The sequence below is a fragment of the Labeo rohita genome, chromosome 2 (assembly GCF_022985175.1).
Source record: "Labeo rohita strain BAU-BD-2019 chromosome 2, IGBB_LRoh.1.0, whole genome shotgun sequence".
NCBI classification, from domain to species: Eukaryota; Metazoa; Chordata; class Actinopteri; order Cypriniformes; family Cyprinidae; genus Labeo; species Labeo rohita.
The window spans coordinates 12,955,871-12,978,690 of NC_066870.1; the positions used below are offsets into that span (position 1 = coordinate 12,955,871).

The window sequence follows — 22,820 nt, forward strand, 5'->3', positions numbered from 1 at the left end:
AAGTGTGGGGCAGGAAGCAGGACAAGGATGGCTTAGGAAGCATGTTGGACCCCCTCCTCATCCAGCAGCACTAAGGTCAAAAAGGTCAAAAAGTCCATCCGAGACCATCATCCTGAAGTTCAACAGGTCCACCTCTTACTAAAGGATACAGGAAGCAAAAAAGGGCGAAATACAAACGCTACTCAAATTTCATTCGTCACTTCGAGAATTCATCAAATACTACGCTCATGTATCAGTCCTTGTGAAATTAAAAACATGACTCCTCTCGCACACGCACGAAAGAAAACGTCTGTTTTTGATCAGACATTACAACCCTAAAGGGCATGATCGCCATCACGCCCTCTACACAATATATATGACGCCGCGTCAGATTCGTCATATACCACGTTGCATATAAATCTATATTAACATGAAAGAGCAGCGTTGGTTTGTACTTTTTCCCCCCAAGAATTTCTCATTAAAAATAAATGACGATGAATTGTTAACACGTTTAAGCAGTCCTGCAGATTTCTTTTTTTTTTTTTTTTTTTTTTTATTGTTTTGGTGGACATAGCCACAATAGATATAGAGAGCAAAAGAAATGACTGAGAAATGATTGTAGTTTGTATCTGTCAAGAGCCACCCCGAACAGATAAGATTGGCTTTTTGAGGATCAAGTTCAACTTGGTTGTAAGACATCCTCCTTTTAATAGTCCCTGGCAGCTGTTTTTCTCTCCGGTGCTACCTGGGCTAGCAAAGTTCAGGATTAGCTGTTGTCTGATTCGGACTCGGCCTCCCGTAACCAAGTGAAGAAGGCAGTGACGGATTTCAGGGCCACACCCTTCCCCAGCTGCTCCGCCGGGTCTTTGCTGGACTCCCATTTGTAGAAGGCATCCTCTTTGATCACGTCCTCGTCGTACAGCGCGTCAAAAAACATGCGCAGTAAATCTGGGTGAAACAGAGACAACACCATTTAGCTACACTTAGATCAACAGCGTATTTTTGTTGAAAAACAGTAACTTATATTCAGCAATGAAGCATTAAATTGATCAAAGACGGCAGTAAAGACCATCTTAAAAATATTAGGCAGCACAACTATTTTCAACATTCATGATAAATGTCTCTTGAGCAACAAATTAGCATATTAGAATGACTTCCGAAGGATCATGTAATACTGAGGACTGGAGTAATGGCTGCTGAAAATTAAGATATGGCAAAAGAATTTAAAAATTAAATTATTTTTAAATTCTATTATTTCACAGTAGGCACTTTCACACTGCATAGTCCTAGGAACTTGGTCTATGAACCAGCCAGCACGGTGGTTCCTAGAGAACCAATACTTAAAGAGCCAAGGAACTCTGAAGCAGCCAACAGCAACGTCTTTATTCACAGCATTTGCAAACGTCAGCAACCAGTGATTGGAGCAGTTTTTGCTGTTTCTTGGGTTTCGTGATGATGCAGATGGAAGTAAAAAGCATAAATATACGAGATTAAAAACGCAGTGCAGTGTTGCATATCACGAGGCTAAGAAAAAAACAACACTGCAGATAACAGGTAAATGCCGTCATTATTGCAGTTTTCCATGTTCGTGGAGTAAATATACTGCCAGTCAAAAGTTTTTGAACAGTAAGATTTTTAATTTAAGTAAAGTAAAATTGAAACATTTTTAATATTTAAAAATAACTTTTCGATTTGAACATTTTAAAATGCAATTTATTCTTGTGATTTCAAACTGAATTTTTAGCATTTTTTGCAAAAACTTTATTTCAGATAAATGTAGATCATCGGATCATTCTATTCAAAGAATCCAGAAAAAAAAAAAAAAAAAAAAAAAAAAAAAGAAGTACTCAACTGTTTAAATAATAATAATAATAATAAAATAATAATAATAATAATAATAAAAATACTGTTAAAAAAAAAAAAACTTTTGACTGGTAGTCTATTTTTACATGACTTGGCAGCATTTCGTACGCGTTTCACCAATCAGTGTACACTTACGTCGCTGGTAGTTCCTATAGAACTGTTTGAGACCCTACTCTGAAGTAGAGGCTAATTTAGTTCTCCCAAACAGAGTTCCTGGAACAAAATACGTTTCTATTACCTGCAGTGCGAACACGCCAAAAAGCAGGAACTTCCGTCAAGTTCTAGGCACCATAAAAATTTCCCTCCGGTGTGAAAGCCCCTAATATCATTGTTTTTACTGAACTTGATCAATGAAATGCAACTTTTGAAGGGCAGTATAAACCCCCCCCCAAAAATAAACACTGAGAAATTACTCAAAAAAAAAAAAAAAAAAAAAACACACCACCACTAGTCCTTTTAGACATTAAGAACACAATGTCATTTATGCATGCGAGACAGTGAAAATGAGGAGGCATTTATAAAAACACTCACTGGCAGGCTGCTCCATCTGCACCATGAGAGCCTGGAGAGCATAGAGTGCCTGCAGCTCCTTCGTTTCATCAGAGAGGTACTTCTGCAGCAGTTTGGCCCTTTGGGTAATCTGCTCCACATCCACCTTGTAGGGGTTCTCACCTATACCAGTTCATTAATGTGCACAATTAACATCAAGTACAGGTCAGTGCAAGTTCAGGTCTGAAGTCAAACTAAAGTGAGGGAAGCAGATTGCATCTAATGAGTTCACTCACATATAATGGCAGACTGACACACGGACGTCATCAGTGCCCGCACAAACTGATTGGAGCTCATCTTCTGCTCATCTAGGTTGGCCTTTAAAGGAGAGAAATGCCAGTCAGCACATGTCCCATGAGCATAATGTTATACCCATAATGCAGATCGCTCCAATACCCTAATGTTTGATTGAAGAGCCTTGAACCGCAGCCAATGCACACACGCTTACCTCTACCCAGTCATAGATCCTCTGGTTGTTGGCTTTTTCCTGTAACAACCTGTCCAAATGTTTACTCAGCTCCTCAGCAGTCAGTTCCTTCTTACTGGGCTTCTCAGACTCCTCACCCAAAGTGAACTCCATTTTCTGCAAATATAACATCTTAATGACCTTCAAGCTCATACAGACATATGCACAGTATGCATATATATGCATGTAACACATACAAACAAAAAAATAGTGTGAAGAAATAAGACAACTTAATGAAAAATTAAGAACATCACAGGCATCAAAGATGAAAATTTATCAAATGTTTACAGGTTAAGGACCACCATAAGATTAATCTATTAAAAGGGAATTATGATGATTAGTAAACTTAAAATTATTTATTCTGTTTATCTTGACCTGTTAATGGAGTACAAAACAGCTTTGAGTACCTGCTCTGTAACAAACTTATTGACATCCTCATCTTCAGGCAGAAAGTCTTTCCAGCTGAGTCCTGCCTCCAACCACATTGCTCCAGCTTTTTTGTGGCTCTGAAAACATTATAGAGAAATGAAATTAATAAATTATGAAACTGCAATGTATGCAAATAAGCATTTGCCACAGCGTGATACTCACCAGTCCTTTGCAAAGAAGGTTAAGCATTTCAACAAGCAAGATTGCTGCTTTGCCCATAGGGAGAAGAGGTTTGGACACTTCCCTGTGGATGATTTAAAAAGGTCAGATGGTGTGTACATTTTATTTGATGGTCTATAACAGGGATCCTCAAATCTGGCCCAAGAGATCCACTTTCCTGCAGAGTTTAGCTCTAACCCTAATCAAACACACCTGAGCATTAGGGTTGGGTTCTGAACAAATTGCAGTACCTGAGAACGCATCCGAGCATGTACGTTACAAAGAAAGAGACCCTGTGATATGATGTCACCCATGTAACTCGTTCAAACAACACAGAGCAAACCGAAATGTTCTGAAGTGTTCTTACATTTCTAGAGCCATATGGTTTCCCCAAAAACGCAGACAAGATTGTGAAGTACATTAATAAAAACACAATTTTCCTTTGCACAGAATGGCAATTTTTCTTCCATGTATTAATTTTAACAGTAAATCTGTTTGTTTACCCAATAAATAAATAAATAAAAGGGTTTAATTTTCATTTGATTAAAAATAAATGTTTAATGCCTTCATTAAACACAGAATTTCAGGTACCGGTACCGCACCGGTTGAAATGTGAACACTACCCAACCCTACTGAGCATGCTAATCAATGTCTTCAGGAAACCACACGTAGGAGAGTTTGATCAGGGTTGGAGCCAACTCTGCATCCCATCTGCCCTCCAAAGCAAGATTTGAAAATCCCTGGTTTCTAATCTTTGCATACAGGTATCTGAAACCCAAGGTTCAATGCCTAACCTGAAGAGCTGGCCCATGGGAATGCCCCCATCTTGTAACATGGGTGTGATGATCTCGGCCAAGTAGAGCCAAATATGAGGAATGTCAATGGCCATGTCATCAGCTATCTCCAAAATCTCCTGCAGTCTAGAGTGGGTGAATTCAAACAACAAAATAAGTGCACAGCCACATAGAAACCATTAACATTGTGTACAAAACATGAAGCTTTAAGCAAATTGGAATAAAAGTTTAAAGTACATATTAGTTAAATTAGCTGAACTAAGACTTAAATATTAAAAGGTGTCATATGATGTGATTTCATGTTTTGTTTTTTTTTGTCTTTGGAGTGTTAGAAGCTGTTCGTGCATATGTAAGATCTGTGAAGTTTTGAAGTTGTGAAGTCCAATGTACACATGGTGTTATGTTTACATGGCATAACGCAACGCGTAAAAAGACGGTATGAGTCATTATAATCAGTAATTATGTCCTCACTGGATGCATCAAATGCCTCATTTATTATAGGTTTTATTGTTTTTGTCTCGTCATGCCGGACACGTCATCACAACATGGTAAGGGGCGTAACATTGAGCAATACGCTTGAAGTATAGGGCCAATCACAATGCACTGGACAGGTGGCTAATCAGAGCTATGAGCTTTGTACAAATCAATGCATTTCAGAAAGGCATGCATGTAGAATATGTAGAAAATGTGTTTTTTGAATCACAAACACAAACACATAGCATTACACCAAATACACAAAATAATGTTCTTTTTAGCAACATATGGCCCCTTTAAAATAGACACTAGTACATAAAATTATTAAAACCTAAATTAAAATTAAAACTGAAAAGCATAATTCAAAATATTACAACAATAGTACATTTAAAATTGCCCTGAAATCATCACTTTTTATATCATATAGCTACTTATATATTTAAATAAATAAATTAATTAATTAATTAATATTTAAATAAAATAAAATGATAGCAGGAACATTAGAGCAAGCCATTACATTGATTAAAGACAGACCTAAACTTCTATATCACAAATAAAATCACAATAACACCAAGGTTTGCAAAAGCGTAATCATGTTGACACTAAATAATGGGCCTTTTGAGAGCATTCTTTCCTGACAAAGACCTAACATGACACATGAAGCATGAAAAGCTGTCCCTCAATCCCATCAGTATGTCAGTGGCACAAAACGAAGTTGCGACTGGAAAAAGTGGCTACAACGATCAATGTGATTACGTAATGCATGAAGTTGTAGATGTGCATTGCTGGAATGTTTTCTATCAAAAACAATTTCTTTTCGACTGAACTAATCATTAAAGCATAAAGGATGATTTAGATTTAAAATGTGCATCACTGCCATATTATTGTTCAGAATAATAAACTGCAGTGGTCTATGAACTTACCCCTTGTAGTACTGCTCAGGAGGTAATATTCTACCACTAACAAGCTTCTGAAACAGCAGGCCCACATGCTCTCTAGCGATGGTGCTGCGCTCCAGTGTGGACTCTACACCGTTCCGTACAAACACGAAGAGCAGAGAGGCGCTGTTCAGCTCCTGCACACACTGCACTGCCTCCTACAAAAGAGTAACAAGAACAATGTAGGTGGAAAATATCAGGATGAATTTACACGTTATTTTCAAAATGTTTTCTGGGTCAATATCATGTATATGGATGTCCATACCTTCATGTCATTGATGTGGAGATACTCTTCAATAATGGATTTGGATTTCTTGTCCAGCTCTTCCTCGCTCAGGGCGGGTTTGGCTTGAACAGGTGGTGGTGGAGCAGGAGCCGACATAGGCTTCACTGAGAAACACAAGCAGATAAAGAGTCAATCAATATATAAATCATCAACTCAAAGATCTGTACTGCTGGAGCAGCTCAAGACAGTTCTTTAAGTCTGTCGACTCTTACCTGTCTCCTTGCTTCTATCACGCTCACGACTGCCTCTATCACGGTTCTCTGTCATGCTGGACACGCGGCGTACGGAATCCGGTGGTCCACGGCTATCGCCGCCTCTGCGTTCTTCATTTTCACGGCTGAAGCTGCGTTTGGTGATGGCCTGACGGGGTCTGTCTAGGCCTCGGTCCCGGTCTTCCCGCCTATCGAATCGGTCAAAGCGATCCCTGTCTCGGTCACCGCGGTCTCTGTCACCGCGATCTCTATCGCTACGGTCCCTACTGGAGCTGTTCCTGCACAGCAGATGGGTGTTAAATAGCAAGTCAGTAACTTGTACTTAGATTACATTTGAATTACTACCATGCAGCATTGGTGTTAGTACTCATCTGACCTACAAAAAAAAGCAGCACTACAAAATTACCTTTGAGGCACTCTACGATCAGAGTCAAGTGAGGAAGATGATGATGAAGGGGGTCCAGACTGCTGCAATGCAGAGAAGCGGTTGAGTGTGCTAGTGGCAGGTCTCCCTTGGTCTGCATCAGATAAAAGAACAGCATTAGACATGCATTTACTATTAAAAACACTGACAACCAGATCTTTACATTTACTAAAAAAAGTGTGACCCTGGCAAAACATGTGCTACAATGTTGAGGGTGGTTTCTAGACTGTTGTTGCTACAATGTTTTAACAACCAAGACCACCAAGACTCTAAAGCATTCAGGTTCCTAGATAAGACTCCTGTACCTCTGTCACTGTCATGTCTCCATCACCCTGTTTTTAAACATTTTGAAGTACTGCATTAGAAAGTAATGGGAACACCAAATTTAGAGGGAAAAAAAAAAAAAAAACCTTAATTTGCAAAGACGTTTTTACCATCCCTTTGGTTTTTGACATGCGCAAAAAGGTTAAATGTGAATAATGGGAGATGGAAACACATTGCTGAATAAATTCCTCCATGCACATCAAAAAAAGTCATGTGACTGTGCTATGGGATGGCATAACCTGACTAACCAGCAGACTGTTCTTGTTGCACAGCATCCCAAATGTTGTTGTTCTTAAATGCCTGAGCAATGTCTGTTGTCAAAGTATTTCTGTATAACTGCATCCTAAAACGGTCTTCCGAGACTGTATTCCCAAACAGCAGGCATTCACCTCCGAAAGCAAAGGCCACATTTATTGTATTTTGTCTGCTCACTCTAAAGCTCAAGTAATTCATAATATATGAAAACTGTTATATTCAGGGCCCTTTTTTCCTCCAAAAATGTAGTTTTATTTTTTTTTCAAATTCCACTTTTATTAAATCAAAAATTTTATTAAATCAAAAAGCATTAATTGAAATCATGACAATATTAAACTGCAATTTAATCAAATTCAGTTTTGTTTTTACTAAACTCTGTTTTCTATTAATTTATCTGGACTACATTAAATGGATTCAAGAAATATTAATAATCAAAAGCATCTCTAATCAATTTTCAGACATTTATTCAAATTTTTTAGTATTTACATTTTTATGATAAATAAATTCTGTTATATTTTTTTTTTTGAAAATAGGCTCAAATTTTTTTCAAATTCCACTTTTATTAAATCAAAAATTTTATTAAATCAAAAAGCATGACGGAAAAATGAAAAGTTGCGATTTTCTAGGCTGATATGGCTGGGAACTATACTCTCATTCCGGCGTAATAATCAAAGAACTCCGCTGCCGTACCATGGGTGCAGCAGGTGCAATGATATTACGCAGCGCCTGAAAGTGACCAGCACTAAGTTTGTGTAGATGCAGAGTTGCGTCTGCTGCACCCATGGTACGGCAACAAAGTTCCTTGATTATTACGCTGAAATGAGAGTATAGTTCCTAGCCATAGTCAACCTAGAAAATCGCTACTTTTCATTTTTCGTCCATCTTTGTACACGAGTCAAGTTTTAAATAGGAAAAGTCTCAAAACTCTTTGGTCATTTTTGAGCAAGATGCTAACGGTCTAATCAGATTCAATGATCCATGCTAAGCTGTTAAAAGTGCTACCGTCAGACCCGGCGATCGGCTGAATGGATTAGAAAACGGTAAAATTCAACTGTTTAACTCTAGGGGAGTTGGAAAATTACCCTATTTTCAGAAAAAGTGGAGTGTTCCTGTAAGTAATATTTCTGTCACTGTTTCTTCAAGTTAAACTAAACTTTTTTGACAGGTTGCCATGAAGACCTAGGTTTCTGTATGTATATATGATATAATGATAGTTTTACACAAAAGAAACTGTTAAATGCTAATGATGTGACTCAGATTTTTAGAGATGTTCATGTACTGTCACTGAAAACACTGCTAACGGCATGCGCGCTTCAGTATGTGTGCAGTAAACGAAACTGCACGTCTGCGCCATTCATTCACACAGAATGAATGGATGCATCCATCCAAAATATGCATAATCATAGGGCCCTAGATACTTAGTGGGTTTTGTTCTGTTTAACTTGTCAGATTGAAACTGTGCTTATTAAATATTTTATGCAATATTTCAATTTTGCACACAATTTAAATTCACATCTTTGGATGGATCCCAGCTAACGTATAACAGGGCTTCTCAACCAGGGCCCTGGTCTTGTGTCTTGTCAATTCATTAAAAAAAATAAATAAATAAAAATAAAAAAAACACGCAATAACTGTTCTATATTTTTTTCCTGTTTTATCATCTACCACACAAAATCATAAGCCTGCTTTCACTGAAAAGTAATACGACCTTTCCTAAAGTCCCATGATTTGAGGCATCACTCATGTCCACTGCTTCGGTAAAAAGCACCAATTAAAACTAACAACCTATGACACTAATAAAGAGCTGGGTTTTCTATGTTGTGTGAGGCCCAAGGTAAATAAGACTGGGCGATTGCTCACCTTGATCTCCAGTGGACTTGGCTCCTGTGCCTCCACTGCTCCCTTTGCCCCAGCTACCCCATGAGCCCTTTCCTCCCGGGGCCAGCAGCTGGTTGTTGAAATCACCAGGCTAAAGAGAAAAACGACAGGAAAAATATGGCTAAGCACATTAAGCAACTTAAATCATTATTTGATTGAAAAAAAGTAACTATAAAAGTTATTCTAAAACAGAAAAGTCACAAAGCTTTACCTTAGTAATTTTACTGAGGCGGCTGGTGTCAATCGGTCTATTCTTTGTGGTAATAGGCACTATGTTCCAGCCCTCATCTTGGGTCTGGCTACCACGGCCCCCAGAGGAGTGCGGCCCCCCACGGCCCCCTCGACCCTGAGTGGAGTCTTTCTTAGACAGCAGTTGCTGCTGTACTTTGATTTGCTCTCTGTGTTCTTCCAGCTCTGCCTCTTTATGGATCTGATCAATGGTTTTGGGACCCTGATCTCCTCTTCTGGGCACCCAGTTGTTCTGTGTGACAGAGATCACATACACAGTTAAAAGAATGAAGATATAAATAGTGAAAAGAACTGAAAACATACCACATGTTTCTAAATTTTAAGAAATGTAAATGAGGTTCCTGCCAAATACTTGTACTAAGAAAATTTGCCAAGCCAAGCACATGCTTACCTTTCGGAGGTCTAAAACATCCTGAAGCATGAAGCGGATCCTAGAAGATGTCTTCCTCTCTTTAATGATCTTCTCCATCTGGTGGAAGTACTGATCCATACGAGGCTGTATACAATAGACCAACATTAAATCTGACTCTAACAAAGAAAACAACTGTCAAACATGCTAAACAATAGAAAAATATACTTCACACAAAACGAGTGTAGATCTAAAGTAATCATAAAGCTCATAAACCATTATAAACCCACAAGGCATGAAAGTTCTGATGGGTATTTGATTCTGACTGGTGCTGTACCTTGGCCTTTTCAAAGTCTAGATCTTTTCCAATGGTGGACAACAGCCGGCAGAGGCACTCTAAGCTCTCCTCATCATGGTTCTTCAAGAGCTTAACAATGCAGTCATGCATGATGGGTTCTGTCAACATTTTCAGCTTGAACAGCTCTCCGATGAACTTGATGTTTCCAAGTGACCGTCTACGTGCCTTGTCCTTGGCGTCCTCCAGTTCCTCCTTCAGGCGATTACGCTCCTCTTCCTGAAGTAAAAATAAAACATTGTAGTTTTTAGTTTTAATAGAACCATTTTAAACACCTTGTACGGAGTCAAGTTTACAAATGTGGCAAGACGTCACCTCAGAGGCAGCATCCAGCTCTTTCTGTTTCTGCTCAAAGATCTCGTCATCATCCTTGTCCTTTTCAAATTCCTTTTGACAACGATTGAGCAGTAGTTTACGGAAATTCACAGTGACTCCCGGTTTGTCTGAAGTGGGGACTTTAAGCTGGGAAAGGAAATCAGTAACATTTCAATTATTTCCAATGCACATTTCTTAAAAAAAATAGAATTACTTCGCTGTTTGCCTAAATTGCTGTCATCAATTACTCAAATGTGGTAAACAAAAGCTGAAAAAAAAAAAAAAAAAAAAAAAAAAATTGACAAACGCTATTAAAGCTTCTCAGTTAGTCAATCACATCATAGTACATCAGTGGCCCAGACACGTGGCACAAAATAGGGGTTATCATTAGAGCCCACACATACAAAACGAACGTTACTCACCCCCATAAGGCAGCGGCACATGTTGGCATAAGCTACAGAGAAGTTGGGTTCGGAGATGGCCTTCTCGAAGATAAGGTCGATGACACCCTTGAGCCTCTCTTCTGTGTCTATGGTGAGCTCCGTCACCTGCTTCATCAGCTGCTGGAACATCTGTGGCGTCAGCTTGTTAAGGACACTGCGTACGCGGCGGAACAGCTCCTGCGTTTTTACAGCTTCTGTGTCGTCCTCATCCTCCTCTCCTCCACGGTTTCGTGTTTGCTTCTTCACTGAAGGCGTCCAAGCATTCTCAGCCTGGTTGAGTTCCACGTTGTCTTTAAGAGACAAGCTGGTGATGATCTTGGGGTTGCGATTCATTTGGTCTTTGCCTCGACCTGGCTGAGGGCGCCGTGCAGACTGAGAGGAGTGCAACTTTTAAAAATAAATGATCGATCTCAACATACAGCCACACTACTTTTAACTGAATTTCTGAATCGTAAAAAAAAGGGACAGCTTACCGGTCCTCGCCCTCCTCCAGATGACTGTCTACCCAAGTTAGCATATGAAGGTGTGAAATCAGGCCCACAGTTCATCAGACTCCTGGGATCCAAGGGCCGCAAAGGGGTTTTATTCGCCTGTTGTCCAAACAGCAAAGACCAAAAGGGTGATTATAATTTCTAGCAAGACACAGTACAGGTTAAAGCTGCTGGGTCCAGATTGAAGTCTTACCTTATCCAAGACAACATCACTGATGTGCGGCAAACCCTCTGGCTTGTGCATGCTTGCACCAATGAACTGGAAACCAAGCAGGAATTCTCGATCATATCGTTTCTTCTCCTCTGGGTTGATAGGCTTCCATTGCTCTGCAAGGGGGAGCACAAATAGAAAAAAAATAAATAAATAAAAATTTTGGAATAAGACATGATGAATTTGCCCTGCACGAAAACTAAAAATGAAGAAAGCCTTGATACAAGTACTCACTTCCCAAGTTATGGATTACTAGGGTTGGCTATGGTTCGAAGGAAGTCTTTTTTTTCTGTGGACCATGGTTTTCTGTGCTCATGCTTCAGATGTGCGCAAGTTCTTTCCGTTTTTGCATTTAAATAGGTTAATGTATATTTCCATTGTTAATGTGTTGTGTATTCCCATCAAACAACACGAAACATCAGTGTTAATTCAGTGTTTCCCCTAGGTTTGGATTCTCGGGGGGGTTTCTTTGATGGTTACCGGTACGCAACGGTACTTTTACTCAGTATTCGGTAATAATGAAAACATTAAGCGAAAGTAAAATAACACAAATTCTCAGTTTTAACATTTTGAACAATAGGGCCCTACAATCTTTTTTTTTTTAATTTCAGAAATTGTGTTTTCTTTTTCTGATAATCAAATGAAAGCATTAAACATTTATGTTTAATCAAATTAAACCCTTTCATTTTTTGGCATACAGACAGAGGTTAACTGTTAAATTTAATATACGGAAGAAAAATTGTGTGAATATTCAGTTAAAAAAGTTAATTCTAGTAGTTTCTTCTACAGTTAAGTGGTTAATCTTGTAATATTTTTAACATTTTACATTTTATTTAAATTTGGCAGAAACAGGAATATATAAACACCTACATTATACTGTACAAAAGTAATGCAAGACTAATATTTCTGTTACATGTTAAACCGTTTTTTTCTCAAAAGAAATGGTAAAATTCACATGAAGTGAATCCGTGGCATTCCGCACCATAGACTAAATTTAAAATAATGCACATAACTTAAAATATATCAAATGCATTAATTTAAACAAAGAGTTTGTGTGTATATTTGAAAGTCTGGGCTCAGTAAGACATTAACAGTATTCAACACTGAAAAATCTGAACATGTTTCTGGAGCATCAAACCATCATATTAGATTAGATTACTCCACTTCCAGGGGGGAAAAAAAAAAAAAAAAAAAAAAAAACCCTGTATATACCAATACAGGCAATATACTAACCCCCAAAACATTAATGTCTGTCTTCAGTCGCAAAGAAATTGAGATTGAGGATAACATTCTAGGATTTTTCTCCGTGCAGTGGACTTCAAGTGGACTTGTCCTCAACAGATTAAAGGTTAAAAATGCCGTTTTAATGGACTCTCAGCCCAGCTGAGGAATAAGGGTGTTATCTAGTAGCAAAACAATCGCTCCTTTTCTTAAAAAAAAACAAAAAAAAAAACAATTGATTGAATATTAATAATATTATATATATTATATATACGTCTTATATATACACGTCACTGTTTTACCTTCTTTGTAAAGTTCATTTTACCTTCCTTGTATGTTCACTTTGTAAACACTGGTTCGGTACTTCTGCAGCTATTTAGGGTGATTTTGAAGTTGGAGGAGAAAATGAGCTGGCCGTTTTTCGACATACCCTAACTGTCTTGAACCGGAGTGCACAGAGTACACACGCGTTGCAGAGCTAAACAAGACGAGCATTTGAGCTTAAAAAGTATATAAATTGTAATTTGTTCTAGAAAATAACAGATCGTTTCACTAGATAAGACCCTTATCCCTTGGCTGGGATTGTTTAGAGCCCTTTGAAGCTGCACTTTAAACCTTCAATCTGTTGAGCACCACTGAAGCACACCATGGAGAAAAATCCTGGAATGTTTTCCTCAAACTTAATTTTTTTGCGACTGAAGACAAGAACATTTTGGATGATATGGGGTGAGTAAATCATCAGGAAATTTTTATTTTATTTAAGTTTTAAAAGCTCATGTGACACTGAAGAAAACGTAATGTCGGTTGAAAAATTCTACTTTGCTGTCAAAAGCAACTTACATTTATAATTCTTCTAATTCTATTTTTATACAAGTGTTTAAAAATAAAAGTTTTTAAAATGGTAATATTTCACATTAAGGGATTTTTTTTTTTTTTTTTTAATCAAATATAAGTGCAGCCTTGGTGAGAATAAGGCTGCATTTACACGGGCACAAAAAAAAAATAAATAAAAAATAAAAACTGGTAAGAAACTGCACATTCAGTAGTTGGTTTTCAACCCCAGCCCCATGAATTTCGTAAATGCATCAGCTTCACTACTAAAATCTACATTATATTTCTCAGAAATTAGGTGATAACTTAGCAGTTTTTGTAATTAAACCAACAAGCTTCACAAGCTGTATATAAAATAACATGAAAATTACCGTTATTTTCCAGTCTTTATGCATTAATTCAGATTTTGTGCTGTAAAACATCCATGACAGCTATTGTCCATGCTGGGAAATAACAGCCTAACAGCTACTTGACGTGAATTATATAAATAACTTTAATAGAATGGCCAGTCAAAACCCCAGGGTCTACCATGTGCATAGTAAAGCAATCACTGACAACCATTTTAGGTGGGAAATATTGTAAACACAGATATCTGATACCAATAATGTCTAAAGTGAATGTAAACAGGTGGGCCAAAAAAATCTGATATGGTCAACTGAACTGTAGTGTACTTTCAATAAATTGCCCTCCAAATAAAAAGACTCTCATATATTGTTATAATCTATACAACAGGGTGAACTTTCCTAAATGAGAGCCAATAATCTGACTTCTAACCTTCCTTGTATTGATACTTCTGTTCCACAGGTTTAGACGCCTCAGGTTCAATATTTTCTGTGTCAAGCTTGTCCTCTTTCTCCTCCCATGTTTCGTCTGACTCTTCAGCTGGTGGAGCAGGGGTTGGAGCAGGGGAGGGCTCTTTCTGAGCAACCTCTGGCTCAGGAGCAGGCTTTTCCTCCTCAGGCTGAAACAGATAGATTTATAAGTGCACAACTGTACTCTTCATAACAGTCACAGAAGTATTACTGTAAGAAAGCCAAAATGTGTCATTTTACTACAAACCTCTTTGAAGGCATCTAGGACATCTCCGACATCTTTCTTATTCAGATCCTTGATCTTTTTCTTCTTCTTTGGCACTGCTGTCACGGCAGCTAAGAAAAGAAAAACAAAAGTCAAACTTCATCTCGAAGGAGAGAAACCAACAAGTTTTTCCTCAAGAACTTATTTCCCCACCTTGCATAGTCGTTTCCTCAACAGGGCAGACTGCTACAGGGGCAGGCGTCTCCTCTGCCTTCTTCTCCGCTTCCTCTACAGGTGCTTTCACAGCTGTAAGGCAGCTCTGTTGGACCTGAGGAACTGCTTGTTCAGCAACTGGACTAGTGGAGCTCTCTGGCTGCACTACTGGAGCCTCTGCAGAGTCCTCGGGCAAACCGTTAAGCAAAGGCTGTTCCTTTGGCTCATCAACGACTGGTTCTGGAACTGGTGTCACTGTAGTTACAGGGGCAGCGTCCTTAAAAGCAATGTCTCCATCATTAGCTACAGCAGGAGGAGGCTCCACAGGGGTGGAGATGACAGCAGCTGGGCTAGATGTGTCAGATGTGGCCTCTGTTTCAGCCACAGGTTCAGGTTCTTTCTCTTTGGCTACCTCTGGCTCCTCTTTCACAATCCCAGTAGAAGTCGGCTCCACTGGAGGGGCGTCCTCAGGCTCCTTCTTTTGAACTGGGGCATCAGGGAGTACTGGAGCATCCACACTGTCGCCAGTTTGAGGCTCTGAAAGTTGGGTATTGCTTGTGGGAGGAGGAGAAGGTGGGAGTGCAGGGGATATCGCAGGCTCCTCTTCTAGAGGAACGGAAATCTTGCTTACAGGTGAAGCAGGCCTGACCTCTGACACTGGTTTAGAGTCAGTGGCTAAAGGTGCAACAGGGGCTTGCTCTGGCGTTTCTGATGGAGGAGGGGTGGACACAGCCGCAGGAGGAGCCATGGACTTCACTTGATCATCTGAGGATCAAGGACAGGAAACAGCACAAACAATTAGTGCAAGCAGAAAGAAAAAAAAAGGGTAAAAGAATAAAATGTATTTCATAGGGCTATAAAAATGCATAATTTTTGTTAAACTTTAAACAAACTGCTGTTAAATTATGGAAGTTTCATGTTTTTAAGTATTTAGACATCCTTTTTTATTAATATTTTAATTTGACCATCAAAACAGTCTGGAAAATTAAAAAAAAAAAAAAAAAAAAAAAAAAAAAATTAAAAGAATAAGCGGGAAAAAAAAAAAAAAAAAAAAAAAAAAAGAATTCATGGGGCCCTAATATTACTTACAGGAATGTGAATGAGCACAATGAAGTTGCTTAAACTTAATTTGTTATGCATGACGTGACTTTTCTCTGAATTTGCAGGATAGGGGGCAAATTAATTCAACAGAATGCTCCATCTTGAGACATGTGCTTTAAAAATAATATTAAAAATGAAGGTACTGAGTGCAGTATGTTTACAGCAAAAGTTTATTAAAAAAAAAAAAAAAAAAGAGAAAAAAAAAAAAAAAAAAAAAAAAAAAAAAAAGGAATTTTCCAGAAAGATTTTCGTGAATCCAGCTCTTGGTCTTACTGTTTATGCAAGTTTTCACTTTTCATAATTAAAAAAAAACTCCCTGTGTATATAAAAATAATAAAAATTAAAAAAAAAAAAAAAAAAGGAATTTTCCAGAAAGATTTTCGTGAATCCAGCTCTTGGTCTTACTGTTTATGCAAGTTTTCACTTTTCATAATTAAAAAAAACTCCCTGTGTATATAAAAATAATAAAAATTTAAAAAAAAAAAAAAAAAAAAAAAAAAATCAAATACTGCTCCAACTAAAAAGTATTTTTTGCTAACATTGGTTTACATTTTTTGTAATTAGATTTTTTTTTTTTTAAAACCTTTTGATGCCAAGAAAATTTTTGACCTTTATGCGCATTATTGACGGTTTGAGCCATCCAAATCACTTTTGAAACCCCCTCATTATTTCCACATTTTCCAGGATGGTGGGAACCCAGACTTTGTCAAAAACCTGTATTTTCAAGAAAGCCCACTCACCAGCTCTAATCACGGCAGTAACAGGCGGACCACTTTCACCGTTGGTCTGGACAGAACCTCCCACCTCTGGACCAGCAGTCTGAGACCAAACAACAATCCGTTAAAAGCAGCACGTCCTTTTTGCCATGCACATGTCATAAGCACATGCGGCTATAAACAAACCTGTGGAGGAGTGGGTGTGGAGGTTGTTCTCCCACCAGACATGATCTCTTCTGTGATGTCACGTCCACCCTGGTTGGGGTCACGTATTCTGATCTGTAAGGAAACAACTGGTAAGTGACAGAGAAATTGTTCAAAATGAAAAGACACCAAATGTTGTTCCCACCCACCTGTTTGCGCTCTCTGGGTTTGACTGGTCCTGACTGCTGAGGCGGAGCTTGCTGTGGAGGTGGAGCTGGTTGCTGCTGAGGGGGGTTCATCATGACAGTGGTGGTAGACACTGATGGTTGGTACTGCTGTGCAGCAGGATAATAGGCAGCTGCTAGACAACAAGAAAAGAGACAAGATTAGACTTCAAAATAAGAGACAGTTCACTGCAGTGGAAGGGGGACACACATGCAAAGTACTTCAAAATACTTCATACCATTCTTCTCATAAATCTCTTAATGATAATCACACATTAATAACTCTTCTTTTAACATCCCAGAACTGTTTTTTATGACTAGGACATGGAGCCAAAGGTTGAAGTAGCATTACATCACAGGATTACATGCTACCTGCCATGTTAAAGCACAACCAGCCAGGCTAAGACACAGACAAGAAGTGTAACAGAAACAGCCCTGCGCTTCAGACTCACCAGGATAGCGCTGGGAGGTGAGAGGAGCTCCGTGCAGCGAGAGACGTCCGTTCTCTCTACCGACACCTCTCCCCCAACCCCCCTGCCTGTCCCTCCCTGCCAGAGAGGGATCTGAACTCAGCCAAAGGAGAAGGGAAGAGAGGAAAGCAAGAAGAGACCGAGAGAAGGAGACAAAGGTTGAGAGTGAGTAAGAGGAAACAACAAGCAGCAGATATAAGTGCTGAACACCGTTAGTGAGCCAATAATCCGAGCAGACATAAAGGGCAGAACTAGGCAATTAGTGGTTAGTTATGACAGGGATATTATCTTTGGATATGACTGATCTAACTGTCATCAAGGGTGAAGTTACAAAATCACTCCAAAACATACACTGGTCAATTTTACATTCCAAAAAAGGGAAAAAAAGAATGGGATAAAACTCTACAGCCATTAAGGCTTTCTCCCTATTGTTAAAGAAGTGCAGTCACACAAGTTACTGTTATTCAGCAAATTCTTGTGGGTGTAATCCAGTCAATTCAGTATTAATTAATGTGATCTGGAATTTGAGGGCAATAGATTTCACAATAGGTTCAAGTTCAAACAGAAAGCTGCTTGGTTTGAAAGTGTCAATAGTGTGACTCATTACACAGAAGTCAAAAAACTAAATTTTTGCTAATGTAACAAAAAAAAAAAAAAAAAAAAAAAAAAAAAAAAATTAAAACACATTGAGAAATGCACTTAAGAGACTGATTCATGTAATCTGTATCAAGTGTAATTTTGCTACCACTAAGAAATGTTTACAAATATATGCACTTATTATGATTTTATATAATGTTTACATATATATACACATATATTCATTCTGAGGAACACTGAATCTGTTTTTCGTAAGTGAGATGAATTAATGCATGTTCACATTTGGTCTAGAATACACGTATTCGGTAGTATCACATTTACCCCCAATTTCCCAGAACTCCATTCCCAGAACAACAATTTACAAATAATTTTACTATGTAACCCTTGTCAAAACACTGTTTAAGATACACAATTACACAGTTTTATTAGGCAAACCAAACTATCTTTCATTTGACAGCCCTCTTCAGTTGTAAAAAGAAATTATGGTTTTTAAGAAAATTACTGACTGAAAGCATTAAAGCATTTTAGCATCTCAAAGATGTTCTTTTGCACTTCCTTCAATATAATGGACTTTTTTGTCAAAATCAGGAGAACTCCATTCCCAGAACAACAATTTACAAATAATTTACTCCCTTGTCACCACTGAACTTTCTGTCTTCAAAATGTTTTTAGCTTTTATGTGCAGGACTTCAAAATCAGTTTCCAAAATGTAGCTTATGTGCAGCTTCAAAGTTCTCTAAACGATCCCAGCTGAGGAAGAAGGGTCTTATCTAGTGAAATGATCGGTCATATTTTTCAAACAATTTAGATTTGATTACTTTAAGCACAAAAGCTCGTGTAGCACTAGCTCTGGGACGCACATCCACGATGCTTCGTACTACAGAATCACGTCGAAAGGTCACGCATGACTCACTGCCTCACTTGCTGATTCTTTCCAACAGTGGAATAGATATGGTCCATTCTTGACAGCATTGAGACTTCTGCTCTGTTGGCAATGGTAGGTATTTTCCACACATGCACCACCAAGTCTCATTTGAATGTGGTCTGCCTGAGGCTTGAGAGCTTGTTCTGCCACAGCAGTCTCCTCTCTGTCCAAGTTCATCGTCAGTGTACTCCAGCTCAAAAAGGTAGGGCATGGCGAAAAACTCCATCTCATTTTCTCCTACAACTTCAGAATTGTCTGACATCGTTGTACCTTTTTGTTTGTAAACAAAATTGCATCATGGATGCGCATCCCAGAGCTAGTGTTACATGAGCTTTTGTGCTTATATAAGACCTATGTAAAAAGCTAAATAAGACCCTTCTTCCTCAGCTGGGATCGTTTAGAGCCATTTGAAGCTGCATTTAAACTGCATTTTGGAAGTTCAAAACGGGGGGCTCCATTGAAGTCCATTATATAGAGAAAAATACTGAAATGCTTTCCTTAAAAAAAACAAACATTTTTTTTACGACTGAAGACTGAAAGATATGAACATCTTGGATGACAAAGGGGGTGAGTAAATTATTTGTAAATTGTTGTTCTGGAAGTGGAGTTCTCCTTTAATGCGCTTTTAAAAATCCTGTCTCAAGACGGAGTGATTGGTTTCATTGATTTGTGCACTTTATTTCTGACTCTGTGTGCAAAGACCTTAACCTTAAAGAATGTGTGCACATCCCTATTAATAGTCCTGGTATGTATTAAATGTAGCTACTGTTATTATAATGCTTAATTACAGAAATTTTAAATAAAGCAATAGATTCGTTAAATCATTCATACTAGAGATTTAAGACGATTCTGGGGTTATCCTGACTTTAATAGTTATTTACAATTATATTTAGGATCTTTTGAGGAAATTAATTCTTAACTTATGAAGTAACAACAATCTTAAAAAAAAAAAGATAAGAATAACTTTTTTCTTAAGTTAAAAAAAAAAAAAAAAAAAGAAAAAAGCTGCAGTTGAGACTGTGTTAATTTTGACAGCAAATTTTGATTTAGTCTTAGTCATAGTGTTTTGACTAGAATGCCATTTAGTTTTAGCCATATTTTAGTCATCTGAATTGTTTCAGTTTTAGTCTAGTTTTAGTATACTAAAGCCTGGTTTCACAGACAGGGCTTAGGACTAAGCTTAGACTAGGCCACAGTACAATTAGGACATTTAAGTAATTTTTATAAATGTGGTTTGGCAAAAACATTACTGGTGTGCATCTTGAGACAACAAGGCACTGATAAATTTTAAGATTAGTCAGTGCAGGTTTCTTTCAGCTAAACCAGCTCACACTTACATTTAAGTCTTGGACTAGGCTTAAGCCTTGTCTGTGAAACCTGGGGTTAATACAGTAGATTTAGTTGGCTACAACTGAATGGGTTTAGTTACAGTGTAATGCATTTATTAAGCAATTCTCAAAAATTTCCAAACTCATAAGTTTGATATTGAAGTGCTCCTATTATGCCTTTTCAAATATGACCTTTCATGCAGTGTCATGTAGCTGTATGTGAACAAACTGCAAAGTTGTGAAGCTGGCAGTGTACAATAAACAAAGTTATTGTCTATCAAAAAAACAAAAAAAAAACAAAAACAAAACAAAAAAAAAAAAAAAAAAAAAAAAAAAAAAAAAAAAAGTCATCGGGAATTCAATTCTTATTCCGTTACAGCTATAGGTCACAAAGTAACACATTTGCATAATGTCAGCCCACGCTCTATGTCGCAAAGAACTTGCCCGCCCACAAACACAGTGAAGTTTCCACATGGTTTACGTCATATTGAGAAGATGCTGTATCCTATGCTGTGAGAGTAAATTTGTTTTATGCTCACTTCCAAAAGATGAATCTACAAAGACTATATTTTCTAGCGACTGTTTAAAATACATAGTTGTATGTTATGCAGTGTTGGGGGTAACGCATTACAAGTAACGCAAGTTACGTAATATTATTACTTTTTCCAAGTAACTAGTAAAGTAATGCATCGCTTTTTAATTGACAAGAAAATAACTGAGTTACTTTTTTCAAAAAAGTAACGCCAGTTACTTTGTCCCCATTTATTGATTAAAAGCTCTCCTGTCCCCATATTGACAGAAAACTGGAGTAAGATGTTAGTTCTAGAATAAAAGTGAACATGCATTAATTCATCTCAGATTTAGTATTCCTCAAAATGAATAAAAACTGTGAAATTCAACTCAGAATATGACGGAAACCTACAATAATTAAATGTTAAATAATACAAATATCCTTTGTGCATTTAATCCCATTTTATTAACTGATGTCGGCTGCCGACCTGCGATGATCCAATTCAACCATACTAGCAAGCAAAAATTAAAAAGATAAACGTGTTTTCCTTTTTTTTTTTTTTTTTATTGCTGAAGAGTTAATATTTTTTCTACTGCGGTCTACTGTACAGACATAAATTTACTTTTCTCAAAGCCTGAGGCTTGCCAAAAATATAACTTTTTATATTAAAAACAAACAAGCAAGCCCTGCCCAGATTTAAAAAGTAACGCAAAAGTAAAGTAATGCATTACTTTTCAAAAAAAGTAACCAAGTAATGTAATTAGTTACTTTTTTAGGAAGTAACTCAATATTGTAATACATTATTTTTAAAAGTAACTTTCCTCAACACTGATGTTATGTTGTGTAACAACCCTGCAAATGTCTTGCTAACCAGCTAACTCAAGCTTCTGTAGTTCTGTTGTTCAGCTGTGGGCCCACTGTAGTCTAAAAATTTGTGATTGATGCAGCTTGACTGCCTGTCCATCTGATTAGTTGGAGTAATGATAAAGGATGGTGCACGAAGCGGCTTTCACACCAAATGCGGAAAGCGCTGCGCTATGAAGCCCATTCATTTCAATTGTTTGCCCTGCGCGAGGACGGCTTGTTGAACCCAGCGGCCAGCTATATTAGGCTGCTGTCCCTTTAAAATCGAATGCACAGATGCAATGTATACATGTCAGATATTCTCCCAACTGTTTAAATTCACCTAGGACTGAGTGCTTACATGAATACTCGTCAAAACAGACAACATTTTGTGTGTATTTCTGTTCATGCAACATGGGAGTAATCACACGCTGTGAGAGAAAAACCAGACCAATTAAAGTTCTTTTGCAATGTCAAATTTATGCACATGTCTCCTCTTCTCTTACTCCCAGACATTAACATTTTTGAACGTTTTATGAAATGTGCAGCAAATGTATGCTAGCCTATGTCTCGCCGGATAGATCAATATGCTACGTTACAGTTCAAATATACGCATCTAACCTCCTTTACCACGCAGCTGATTCGTTCTGAATGAATCGGTTCCCAAATAGTCCCTCCCTTTCATTTTCACCTCGTTTTTAATTCTGTGATGAAAAAGTCAACAGATTTTCGTAAGTTTTTGTCAGTCAAAAAAAGTTTTATTTCATTATCGTCTTGTTTTCGTCTTTGGAAAAAAAAAAAAAAAAAAAAAAAAAAAAAAAAAAAAAAAACCAAAAAAAAGTCAAAACCAACTAAATTAACACTGACTTGAGAAAACACTTTTTAAGAATGTTTCGAGCATCCGGCCCCTGATTTGCAAAAATGTTTCCTGCACGTTTGAAGATTCATTCAAAAACCCAATGTGTTTCACAGGCTGGTGTAAAACCACTTGAGTGAAAAAAGAAAAATATATAAGAAAGAAAAATGAGTTGGGTGATTCAAACAAACAGGGGAGGCCCAGAGCAGAGCCTCTTACCATATGTACCGTATTCAGCTGGACTGTTTCCAGGGTAAAATCCTGCAGGGTACTGCTGCGTTGGGGGCATGTACTGGGGGCGGTACTACAAAAGAAAACAAAAGGTTGTTAGATGCATTAACAGCCTCACAAAACGTGCACAAACTGATAAAAGTACAATA

The 22,820-nt window shown here is 37.8% G+C and overlaps 1 protein-coding gene and 1 non-coding gene across 9 annotated transcripts in view; both read right to left on the reverse strand.

The window, feature by feature from the left end:
* Window positions 1-507: 507 nt before the first annotated feature.
* The window catches only part of eif4g1a (eukaryotic translation initiation factor 4 gamma, 1a), a 31,743-nt gene continuing 9,430 nt past the window's right edge, over window positions 508-22,820 (reverse strand). For 3 of the 8 annotated variants that reach the window (XM_051137969.1, XM_051137960.1, XM_051137912.1), the window contains 26 exons: window positions 22,660-22,744; window positions 16,896-17,047; window positions 16,729-16,821; window positions 16,567-16,645; window positions 14,726-15,490; window positions 14,555-14,643; window positions 14,270-14,456; window positions 11,426-11,559; window positions 11,215-11,331; window positions 10,721-11,128; window positions 10,299-10,445; window positions 9,966-10,202; window positions 9,671-9,775; window positions 9,242-9,511; window positions 9,013-9,121; window positions 6,556-6,667; window positions 6,150-6,427; window positions 5,917-6,041; window positions 5,637-5,809; window positions 4,240-4,365; window positions 3,449-3,530; window positions 3,265-3,363; window positions 2,840-2,974; window positions 2,628-2,709; window positions 2,374-2,514; window positions 508-927 (listed from right to left, as the gene is read on the reverse strand). In XM_051137969.1, coding sequence (XP_050993926.1) covers window positions 746-927; window positions 2,374-2,514; window positions 2,628-2,709; window positions 2,840-2,974; window positions 3,265-3,363; window positions 3,449-3,530; window positions 4,240-4,365; window positions 5,637-5,809; window positions 5,917-6,041; window positions 6,150-6,427; window positions 6,556-6,667; window positions 9,013-9,121; window positions 9,242-9,511; window positions 9,671-9,775; window positions 9,966-10,202; window positions 10,299-10,445; window positions 10,721-11,128; window positions 11,215-11,331; window positions 11,426-11,559; window positions 14,270-14,456; window positions 14,555-14,643; window positions 14,726-15,490; window positions 16,567-16,645; window positions 16,729-16,821; window positions 16,896-17,047; window positions 22,660-22,744 — 4,512 coding nt within the window. In that variant the 3' untranslated portion in view covers window positions 508-745. The remainder of the gene's footprint in view (window positions 928-2,373; window positions 2,515-2,627; window positions 2,710-2,839; window positions 2,975-3,264; window positions 3,364-3,448; window positions 3,531-4,239; window positions 4,366-5,636; window positions 5,810-5,916; window positions 6,042-6,149; window positions 6,428-6,555; window positions 6,668-9,012; window positions 9,122-9,241; window positions 9,512-9,670; window positions 9,776-9,965; window positions 10,203-10,298; window positions 10,446-10,720; window positions 11,129-11,214; window positions 11,332-11,425; window positions 11,560-14,269; window positions 14,457-14,554; window positions 14,644-14,725; window positions 15,491-16,566; window positions 16,646-16,728; window positions 16,822-16,895; window positions 17,048-22,659; window positions 22,745-22,820) is intronic. The other 5 variants (XM_051137978.1, XM_051137950.1, XM_051137939.1 and 2 more) reach the window with 4 other exon arrangements.
* LOC127155236 (small nucleolar RNA SNORD66) lies at window positions 10,616-10,691 on the reverse strand. The gene has a single exon (XR_007825556.1). It is a non-coding gene; the product is annotated as a small nucleolar RNA SNORD66 (small nucleolar RNA).